Raw genomic sequence first — 12,123 nt, 5'->3', positions numbered from 1 at the left:
CCCAGCCATGTGTCTGAGAACCTGTGCCACAATTATTTTTTTTTTTTTTAAAGAACAAAACGACTCAGCAAGCATGGGAAATCCCTGCTAAACATACCCCCCCCACCCCCACCCCCTCCCAAACGAACCCTGACAGCTTTCCGTCAGACAAAAAGAACAACATCCCACTCGACACACAAACAACCTGCCAGGGGGGGCTGGGGGGGGGGGGGAGCACCCGTCTGCCAGAACTACTTCCACCACCACCAACACCTTCCTTTCCACAATGGACCCCAACAAATGGACTCGCCATTTCTCCTCTCTCCCACACCCCCCGTGTCTGTCTGGCATAGCCATCCACGGCACAACTAACACAACAATGCCCACCGCCACACTGCACAAAAGAAAAAGAAAAAAAAAGAAGAAAAGAAGGGAGAAAAAAAAAAGAGGCGGCAAATCAACACCATCACCCTTCAAAAAGAACTCTGGCTCCCTGCTTAAGGAACCACCAGGTGGAATGGTCTACAGATATTGGAGTGGTATGGTCGGTCTCTCAGGGTTTTACCATTATGGTCCCAAAGGAATGTATCACAATGCTGCTCTGACTCGGTGAAAAGCCCAGGCTGTGTGTGCGTGTTGGGGGTGGGTGGTGGGCTGTTTGCTGAGTGATCTATACTTTCTCCCACCCTCAATGCATCCTTCTGGCTGATGACGCCTGTCTGTCTGTCTGCCTGCCTGCCTGGAGTTTGTACCAACCAACACCCCTCCACTACTGGCACTATGGTGTACACAATGGAATCCCCCCCAGCATGTACATACTGCTGAAACAGAGACTCAAGTGCTGGCTGCTTGGTCAAATAACGTGAATGGGCAATGGTCAGATCGCCAAGGATCTCCTTTTCGGATATCTGATACCGGGAATATGTCCTTGCAACTTGGCAGCCTGGGTCAGGAGTTTGGCGTCTCTGCGGTCCTCAAGGGGCTGGAGCTCTGTGATGGTTTCAAGCTCCTGAACTGGCATAGACCTCATGGCTCCTGTGATGATACGGGTAGCTTGATTCTGAACCTTGCTGATCCATCCGTTCAAAGTTGGACTTGGCCGTAGTGCCCCATGGAATCATGCCATATTCCAGCACTGGCCTGACTCTACCAGTGTACAGCCTCCTGAGGGTCGTGTTGTCTGCGCCCCATGTTGTTTCTGCCAGCTTCTCCATGAGGGCAAGTCGTACTTTTGCTCTTGGTTCTGCTTTCTCTGCTTGCTTCTTCCACGTCAGGCGTTTGTCAAAAGTGACTCCCAGGTACGTGGGGTTGTTCTCAGCAAGCAGAGTTTGTCCACTGATGCGCAGGTTGGCCTTCTGTTCTTTGGGTGAGAGGCTGAAAACAGAGTAAGTGGTCTTTTTGGCATTAATTGTCACCAGCCACTGTTTTGTCCAGCTTTCGAGAACATTCAGCGCCTGCTGTAGTCTGTAGTTGGCAGTTGTGAGGTGTTCTTCCGAGCACCACAGGACATGATCTTCTGCATAGATGGCTCCCTGGACTTTGCGTGGCATATCTTTGATGATGTCGTTGATAAAGACAAGGAATGGTGTAGAGCTGAGGACATCTCCCTGAGGAACTCCTTCCCTCAGTGTCTTCTTCCAACTGTATGCTCCACTGACATGGACTCAGGCCTTCCTATTGTTCAGGTACTGCGACATCCATTGGTACATACAGCCAGTCACACCACTCTTCTGGAGCTTCCTCTGGAGGCCATCCTTCCAGACTTTGTCGTCAGAGTATGCTGTTTGTCCTGGAAGCCATCCTCGATCTTCTGGGCTATGTAGGTCACTTGGTCCTCAGTGGAATGATGTTGGCGGAAGCCTTCCTGCTCTAGAGTGATGATGTTGTTCTTCTCCAGGTGCCAAACTAGGCGCGAGTTGATCATACGCTCTAGGAGCTTGCCCACGCAGCTGGTGAGGCTGATGGGGCGATAGCTATCAGCCCTGGCTCTGTCTTTGCCCTTCTTGTGGATGGGCACCATGTCAGCTTCTTCATGCCAGCACTGTGGAACATGCCCCGTCTTCCAACTGTTGTTGAAGAGAGCAAGGAGTTTGGTCTTTGCTTTGGTGCCAAGGTGTTTTAGCATGTACTTTTATAACCTTTTGATATCCTGTGAGTATTTTGATTTCATTTCTCTTTGCCCTGAGGACTGGATGTAAAAAAGCATGTGCATACTTATTCCACTTCCCTCATTTAAAAAAAAAGTTCGTTCGTTCGTTCTCATAAATATATATCTACACATACCACTCCAAACACACACACACACACACACACACACCATCTTTTAACTATCCCCATCCACCCCAACCCCTCGTTTACCCAGCCCCCACACCACCACGGCCCCCCACCCCCCCCACCCCTCCCCCCCCCAAATCCACAATAACCCATTCCACCTCACGAAAAACAAGCACGCTCACAACAACAAGACATGCTTCCGACAAGATTCCAAAAACTCGCCCAGCCCAACCCAGCCCAGCCCAGCCCAGCCCAGCCCAGTCCACTCAAACACTCCAGACCCCATCCCACCTCCTGTCCCCACGCAGGCAGGCATGCAGCGCAAACAGCACTCCCAACCGATCCACTGCATTGCATTCTATTCCCCGACTCTGGGCGATGATGCCGCTGCAGTGTGTTTTGATAACGAAGATGATGTGCTTCCAAAGATAGCAACCACCGCGGGTTGAAAATCCAGAGCCATATCAAAATAAATAAAAACTAAAAATATGTGGCTCTGTTTTGGGAAATAGATTTATTTGTATTTATATTTACATTCCACTGCATTGCATTCCCCGACTCTGGGCGATGATGCCCCAGCAGTATGCTTTGATAACGAAGATGATGTGCTTCCAGAGACAGCAAACCACCGGCGGGTTGGAAATCCAGAGCCATATTTTAAAAAAAATATATGTGGCTCTGTTTTGGGGAAAACAGACTTATTTGTATTTATATTAACATTCTGATTTCGTTTATGTGTGGGTGGTTTCAAAACGTGAGTGGCAGCAGTGAATGGCACTGGTGTTTTTTTGCTTCACAGTTGGTATGAAGGCGTAAGTGGTGGAAAATGAATAATACAAACAACACAAACAAAACACACAGAGGCACAAAGACACACAGTCACACAAGAAAGACAAACAGACAGACAGACAGAAACACACACACACACACACACACACACACACACACACACACACACACACACACACACACATTTGTGGCTCTGAATATGAGATTTGTGACATTTCCCAACATGATGCACCACAAAGAGGATACATATTTGCATCTTTTAACCTCAAGGTTTCATGACATCAGAGTATTTTGTTCTATTCTGTTCTGTTCTATTCTAACTCCACCTATGCTGGTCCCAGGCACTGATGCAAAAGATGTTTTGGATGACAAGCTAGCTAGAAATCCTCACTAAAAAATAAAATTACTGCCACAAAAAACGCCCAACACGAAGAGGAGTTTGTATTATACTCCATGCTTGTTGATACATATACTTACCATGTCAAACTGATGCAAACTAGGCCTATCGGTTTGCTCTGCTTGGCCAAATTTCGTGCGGCTAGCAATGAAAAGACCACCCGTCTTGCCAGGTCCGCTCTTAGCCAGCACGAAAAACAAAGTTCTATTTTATTCTATTCTGTTCTGTTTCGTTCTATTCTACTGTTACTACACTTATACTGGTCCGAAGTCCAGATGCAAAAGGAAATGTGTGTGTATTGCATTTGTATTTCTTTTTATCACAATACATTTCACTGTGTGAAATTCGGGCTGCTCTTCCCAAGGAGAGTGCGTCGCTACACTACAGCACCATCCATTTTTTGTATTTATTCCTGCATGCAGTTTTATTCGTTTTTTTCCTATCGAAGTGGATTTTTCTACTCAATTTTGCCAGGAACAACCCTTTTGTTGCCGTGGGTTCTTTTACGTGCGCTAAGTGCATGCTGCACACGGGACCTCGGTTTATCGTCTCATCCGAATGACTAGCGTCCAGACCACCACTCAAGGTGCAGTGGAGGGGGAGAAAATATTGGCGGCTGAGCCGTGATTCGAACCAGCGCACTCAAATTCTCTTGCTTCCTATTCAGACGCGTTACCTCTAGGCCATCACTCCACACTGATGTGTTGGATGACAAGCTAGCTTTTTTTTTTTTTTAATGGGGGGAATCACTGTTACAAAAGCACCAACAAGAATTCTGTTCCAGTCTATCCTGTTCTATTCTATGCCCCCCCCCCCTTCCTCCCCAGCATCCCAGCGTGACCACCAGGGTACTCACATGGGTGATGCCCACACGGATCTCGCGGTTGACACTGGCCCCTCCTTTGATCATGTCCCCGGCGGCCGAGCCTTTCAGGAAGCCCATGCCGCCCTTGAGGAACCCCGAGGCCAGGAGGTTCAGCACATCCTCCATCTTGGCCGCCTTGTTCTTCCCTGTGGCAGGGGAAGGGAGGGGGATTTGGGGGGGGGGGGGGGGGGGGAGAAAGAAAATAGAATGAGTTTGTTCATATGTTATACATGTACACGTTGAGTACACATGCATGCTAACATGCACATACATACGTACATACAAACACAGATTATTATCCCACAGAACATCACTGGAATACACCAAACTTAAAGCTCCAATCTTAGCCACCATGTTCTGTCTTCCGTGTGGCAAGGGAAAAAAATATATGTTAATTCATCTTATGCATGACTGTGCCCACGTGCACACACACACACACAAACACACACACACACAATTTGATGGAAAAAATATGATCCCTTGATCCTTCGATTTGACTATCATTGTATCTGCTGTCTATATACTTGTCTGTCTATTTTTCTAACTTTAAACCTTCTCTGTCCTTCTGACTTTCTGTCTCCTTTCCATCTCTCGACTGTTACCTTTACCCATCTGTCTGTTTCTCTCTCTCTGTCTCTGTCTCTGTCTCTCTCTCTCTCTCTCTCTCTCTCTCTCTCTATATATATATATATGTATATATATATATATATATATATGTGTGTGTGTGTGTGTGTGTGTGTGTGTGTGCATGTATATATATGTAGCTTTCTCTCTCGTTTTTCCTCTCTCTCTTTTCTTCCTGAATTAAGTTAATGATGTAAGAGTGTCGCATTGCATGTTGTAATCGTGTCAGTATCATATGTAAATTTATTGCTTTTTACGCTTGTATTATTTCTGTTGTTGTTGTTGTTGTTCTCGGTAGAATTTTTGTGTATTTCTTGTAATTGTTTATTTCAATATATCTTTTCCAGACCCCCACTTCCCCCATTTCTTCCCTTTTAAATTAAAAAAAAAAATTTTCTTCTCTTTTTTTAAGAGGGCAGGATGTAAAAAAGCTGTATAAGCTTATTCTTTTACCCTCAATAAAGATCATTTTGACTTGACTTGACTTGACACACACACAACGCGAGGTCCTAACCACTAGACTGTCACGGCCGTCTAATAACACTTCTAGTGAATAGACGTTAAACTGAAGATCTCTCTCTTTCACACACACACACACACACACACACGAACACGAACACACCCACACACACACACAACATACACACACACACACTACACACAAAAGCAAAAACGATTCCACCACAGATGCTGCTGTTCCACTTCTGTTAGCTTTTTGTTGTTGCTGGCCATAGCCATTTTGTTCTCAATGCTGGCACAAATCATGAAACCCAAGCTCATGTTGCTGTTACAGGATTCATAAACTTTTTTGTTTTGTTTTTTAAACCACAAAATATAAACACGTTTTATAAATGTTGATGTTGAAAATTTCCAATAATTTTCAAAAGTATTTTTGTATTTGTATTTGTATTTCTTTTTATCACAACAGATTTCTCTGTGTGAAATTTGGGCTGCTCTCCCCAGGGAGAGCATGCTGCTACACTACAGCGCCACCCTTTTCTTTTTCTTTTTTTTTTTTCCTTCTCCTACGTGCACTTTTATTTGTTTTTCCAATCGAAGTGGATTTTTCTACAGAATTTTGCCAGGAACAACCCTTTTGTTGCCGTGGGTTCTTTTTCGTGCGCTAAGTGCATGCTGCACGCGGGACCTCAGTTTATCATCTCATCCGAATGACTAGCGTCCAGACCACCACTCAAGGTGCAGTGGAGGGGGAGAAAATTTCGGCGGCTGAGCCGTGATTCGAACCAGCACACTCAGATTCTCTCACTTCCTAAAGCGGACGCGTTACCTCTAGGCCATCACTCCACATGTATTGCATTGCATTACGTTTTTTTTGTCATAACAGACTTCTGTGTGCGAAATTGAGGCTGTCTCCCGAGGGACAGCACGTCCCCACAGTGCAGAGTCACCCTTTTTTGTGTGTTTGCAAGTGTTGCTTTTGTTGTTGTTGTTGTTGTTTGTTTGTTTGTTTTCCAATTAAGTGGATTTTCCTACAGAATTTTGCCAGTGACAAAATTGTTGCCAGGGGTTCGTTCAAGTGTGCTAAGTGCATGCAGCACGAGGGACCTTGGTTTATCCTCTCATCTAAATGTTAAATGATTACTTTCGAAAAATAAAAAATAAAAAAGAAAGAAAAGATGAGAAAATCCACCCAGAAACCTGACAGCCCCCCCCCCCAACCCCCCCCCCCCCCCTCCCCCCCGACCCCCCACACCTCGCACCCTACTACCTGTGAGAGCCTTGGGGTTCTGTGCAGTGGCCAGCAGGTTGCCCAGCATCTTGGCCACAGCGCAGCGCACGTCGTAGTTGGAGCCGTCCAGAGCGCGGAAGCACAGTGACACCACCGTCTCCAGCTCGCTGGTGCTCATGAAGGGCGCCTCGTTCACCAGTTCGTTCATGCACTGCAACACACAACCACAATGTGGACGCATGGTCAGCAGCGCGCTTTCTCAATCGTTTTCGTTCACCAGTTCGTTAATGCACTGCAACAACCACAAAGTGGACACAGGTCAGCAGTGCTCTCTCAATCGTTTTCGTTCACCAGTTCGTTCATGCACTGCAACACACAACCACAATGTGGACGCATGGTCAGCGCTCTTTCTCAATCGTTCTCCTTCACAACAAGTTTGTTCATGCGCTGCAACAAGCACAAAGTGGACACAAGGTCAGAGCTCTTTCTCAACTATTTTCGTTCACCAGTTCGTTCATGCACTGCAACACACAACCACAAAGTGGACACATGGTCAGCAGCGCTCTTTCTCAATCGTTTTCGTTCACCACAAGTTCGTCCATGCTCTGCAACAACCACAACGTGGACACAAGGTCAGCAGCGCTCTTTCTCAATCGTTAAGCGCGTTGGGTTACGCTGCTGGTCAGGCATCTCCTTGGCAGATGTGGTGTAGCGTATATGGATTTGTCCGAACGCAGTGACGCCTCCTTGAGCTACTGAAACTGAAACTGAAACTCTCAATCGTTTTCGTTCACCAGTTCGTTAATGCACTGCAACAACCACAAAGTGGACACAAGGTCAGCGCTCTTTCTCAACTATTTTCGTTCACAAGTTCGTTCATGCACTGCAACACACAACCACAAAGTGGACGCATGGTCAGCAGCGCGCTTTCTCAACTATTTTCGTTCACCAGTTCGTTCATGCACTGCAACAACCACAAAGTGGACACAAGGTCAGCAGCGCTCTCTCTCAATCGTTTTCGTTCACCAGTTCGTTAATGCACTGCAACAACCACAAAGTGGACACAAGGTCAGCGCTCTTTCTCAACTATTTTCGTTCACAAGTTCGTTCATGCACTGCAACAACCACAAAGTGGACACAAGGTCAGCGCTCTTTCTCAACTATTTTCGTTCACCAGTTCGTTAATGCACTGCAACAACCACAAAGTGGACACAAGGTCAGCGCTCTTTCTCAACTATTTTCGTTCACAAGTTCGTTCATGCACTGCAACACACAACCACAAAGCGGACACAAGGTCAGCGCTCTTCCTCAACTATTTTCGTTCACCAGTTCGTTCATGCGCTGCAACAAGCACAACGTGGACACAAGGTCAGAGCTCTTCCTCAACTATTTTCGTTGACAAGTTCGTTCATGCACTGCAACACACATCCACAAAGTGGACGCATGGTCAGCAGCGCGCTTTCTCAACTATTTTCGTTCACCAGTTCGTTCATGCTCTGCAACAGACAACCACAAAGTGGACGCATGGTCAGCAGCGCGTTTTCTCAACTATTTTCGTTCACAAGTTCGTTCATGCACTGCAACACACATCCACAAAGTGGACGCATGGTCAGCAGCGCGCTTTCTCAACTATTTTCGTTCACCAGTTCGTTCATGCTCTGCAACAACCACAAAGTGGACACAAGGTCAGCAGCGCTCTCTCTCAATCGTTTTCGTTCACCAGTTCGTTCATGCACTGCAACAATCACGTCAGTTCCCTATTTCAGCTTTAAAAAGTCTCTCTGAACACACCTTTTCTGTTCAGCCTATCATCTTACTGATTAATGACTGTGCTTCTTGAACTTCAACTGGTCGTGCATGTGTGCGTGTGCGAGTGCGTTTGTTTGCGTGTTCATGTGTGCGCCTGTTCGTATACGGTGTACTTGATGCGTTTGTTTTTTTTTGTTTATTTATACAACTTTTTGTTTTACTTGTAAACACCGCGAGCTCCATATCTGGCAGGCGTGAGCGCTGCTTTGCACTATCTTTACACTTCACACTTTGCACTATCTTCACAGTTTCACACACTCACACCACCCCCACACGAAATGGTAGTATGGCTGGCCAAGTTGTGGTGGGTAATACAGACGGTTGTACAAGTACCAAAAAATAAATAAATAAATAAATAAATAAAATAAAAAAAATAAAAACAAACAAAAGCCAAACGCGTTCTTAAAAGAGAGCTTGGGAGCTGCAGCTTACGAACGCACAAGAAGAAAAACAATAGTAAGGTTGAGATTTTTCATTTGAATTATGTCATTTTCTATTTCACGTCTGACGTATCTCCTTTCTGATGTTCACGCGCACACATACGCAATCACACTCAGGGGAATGGATGGGTGGAAGGTGCACGCACACACACACACACACATACAATTGCTACAGACACACACACACACACACACACACACACACACACACACACACACTACACACACACACACACACACACACACACACACACACACACTACACACACACACACACACACACACACACACTCCTTCCACTGACAAATACACACACTCACAAAAAATGTAAACTGATGGATGCGCACGGGTCATTCGGGATGACTCTCCTCCCCTCCTTCCCCATCCCCTTCCCCTCTCTCCCCCTTCCCCTCTCTCTGTAGCTCTCTTGTCTCTCTCTCTCTCTCCTCCTCATCCTCCTCATCCTCAGTCTCTGTCCAAAGAGACCGACAACAGAAAGAAAAGAAAAAATGAAAATCATCCTCGCACAGACAGGAAAACAGCCGTCATGGTCATCAGAGAAAGTCCATTACCTTCCTGGCGGCCAGCCAGCTCCTTCTTCTCCTTTCCCTCTAGCAGCGAAATATTATTTATGTATAGCTCTCCCCCCTGTCTTTCAGCATATTTACTGTTACTGCTTCGGCTGCTTACCCGGGCGCGGTATCAGTATCAGTATCAGCAGCTCAAGGAGGCGTCACTGCGTTCGGTCAAATCCATATACGCTCGGGCGCATCATCAAGATATATACATGTAGGTCCTAACCACCACCACACATCGTCATCTTTCACAGCCACACATACACTGCCCATGACTTATACTACTCCCGTCTTGACACGGAAGTACGGAACAAACAGCCCTTTTCTGTCCGTCATGTGAATAAGAAGTCTCATATAAAGCGCAAACCATGTAATTGACGAATGTGCTTCTTGAACTTAAGATGGTCGCGAGTATGTGTGTGAGGGTGTTTGTTGTGTGTGCACGTGCTTTTTCGTACGAAATACTTATGCATGCATGTATGTATGTATAGCCGAATGGTCAAAGCACTGGACTTTTAATCTGGGGGTCCCGGGTTCGAATCTCGGTGGCGCCTGGTGGGTAAAGGGTGGAGATTTTTCCGATCTCCCAGGTCAACATATGTGCAGACCTGCCTGTGCCTGAACCCCCTTCGTGTGTATACGCACGCAGAAGATCAAATACGCACGTTAAAGATCCTGTAATCCATATCGGCGTTCGGTGGGTTATGGAAACAAGAACATACCCAGCATGCACAACCCCGAAAACGGAATATGGCTACCTACATGGCGGGGTGAATAAATAAAATGGTCATACACGTAAATTTTTTATTGTTAAATGTTTGTCTGAGTGTGTATGTATGCGTGCCTGAAATCTGATTGAATGACACAGGAAAACGAATGATGAGCGCCGAATGGCAGCCGTCAGTCGGCTCTACCCAGGCAGGCGGCCTGTTACGTAAATGACCCCGTGTTTATAAAGCGCTTAGAGCTTGGTCTCCGACCGAGGATAGGCGCTATATAAGTATTCATATCAATCAATTAATCAATGTATGTGTGTATATATATATATATATATATATATATATATATATCGTAGATGTACATTTTTTTTGTAAAGGCCACTATAGCTCCCTACCTGGGAGGTGAGAGCGTCAACCTGCATTATAATTTATTATTATAATTGGAGTGGACATACAATTTGGACAGAAAAGTGTGAAGTAATGAAGGATGGTAGGAAGTAAGGGAGAAACGAAGGAAGGCAGGAAACAAGGTGAGTGCTGGAAGCAAGAAGGCGGGGTACATACACAAGGAGAGGAAAGGAAGAAAAGCGGCAATTGGGTACTAAGTAAGTGCGTGCGTGCGTGCGTGCGTGCGTGCGTGCGTGCGTGCGTGTGTGTGTGTGTACATACGTAGACATGTATATATATATATGTATTGTTGTATGATAGTCGTGTCCTTCTATGACCACCATCAGAAAAGCAGAGGAGGTAACTGCTGTCCCGACCATCAGGGCTAGAACAAATTAGATTATGGTGATGAGAGTCTTGCCCAAATTACATCCCCACTCTCTCGGCCAAGAGGGCTTTAACGGAAAGTCGGCGTTGGAATGGTCGGCAAAGGCCATCTAGCCCCCCATGGCTGAAGCACTAACACACACACACACACACACACACACACACACACACACACACACACACCTCTCTCTCTCTCTCTCTCTCTCTCTCTCTCTCTCTCTCTCTCTGTATACGTATATACATATATAATGAAAGTGATTTTTCAGTACCCCCACTATGTCCCTGAAAGCAACTGGCACAGAAACAACCAAACTTCGAAGCCAGTCACATTCCATGGCATCCCACCTACCGGGCTTGCGGCACACACACAACTTTATTCACATTATCCACACATCTACATGCCTCTTCTGTCTACTGCTCTCTGCCAAAGGACAAGAGAAACGCAAAAAAAAACGAAATACAAAACAAAAATGGAACTAAAATAAATACAACATAAAAAAATAAAGACAACAGTAACTTTTTTTGGAAAGCAGGCAAACCCTATTATATCCAACTCCTGCCGTGTCAGCTTTAACACAGCGTGTAGGCAGGACAGTGTGTGTGTGTGTGTGTGTGTGTGTGTGTGTGTGTGTGTGTGGTGGGGATGGGGATAGTTATTTGACATCTTGGCAACAGGTGCATGTTGTTTCGTTTCCTTCTCACAGCTTTTTCTCTCTCTCTCACTTATTTGGTTTCCCTCTTTATAATCCTCCTCTTTCTCCTCCTTTCTCTCTCTTGCTTGTGGCGCAGGAACTTCTTGACATTTCAAAGAACGGAAAGAGAGAGAGAGAGAGAGAGAGAGAGAGAGAGAGAGAGAGAAGGCCTACATCAGAAACAAGGAGGATCAAAAGACCGGAAAACGTTTCTTGGCTCCAGCTATCACAAACACGTCAGTGGCGAGGGGAAACCAAACCAAACCAAACAAACAAATCCTTTATTCTCATCATCACCACGGCCTAACAAGAAGAATGCCTGGTGCCCCCCCCACCCCCCCCCCCCCCCCCTTCCTCCCCACTTCAGTCATATCCTGCCGATCCTACACCTATCAGCACCCTGCTGTCTCAGGAAGAGGCCAGATCAAACAAGAGTCTGGCACAATCCGTGGAGACAGGCCGGCAGAGGGACACAGTGACGCGTCTGCTCTGGAAG

At 46.1% G+C, this 12,123-nt stretch overlaps 1 protein-coding gene across 2 annotated transcripts in view; it reads right to left on the bottom strand.

The window, feature by feature from the left end:
• The window catches only part of LOC143295699 (HEAT repeat-containing protein 5B-like), a 189,783-nt gene that overhangs the window by 62,886 nt on the left and 114,774 nt on the right, over window positions 1–12,123 (bottom strand). For both annotated transcript variants that reach the window (XM_076607319.1, XM_076607320.1), the window contains exons 6-7: window positions 6,658–6,829; window positions 4,296–4,450 (exon numbers count right to left, since the gene is read on the bottom strand). In XM_076607319.1, the coding sequence (XP_076463434.1) occupies window positions 4,296–4,450; window positions 6,658–6,829 (327 nt within the window). The remainder of the gene's footprint in view (window positions 1–4,295; window positions 4,451–6,657; window positions 6,830–12,123) is intronic.

Source organism: Babylonia areolata, chromosome 21 (assembly GCF_041734735.1).
Source record: "Babylonia areolata isolate BAREFJ2019XMU chromosome 21, ASM4173473v1, whole genome shotgun sequence".
In the NCBI taxonomy this organism is placed as follows: Eukaryota; Metazoa; Mollusca; class Gastropoda; order Neogastropoda; family Buccinidae; genus Babylonia; species Babylonia areolata.
The sequence above is the reverse complement of the archived record's forward strand: the minus strand, read 5'-3'. Positions and strand labels throughout refer to the sequence as shown.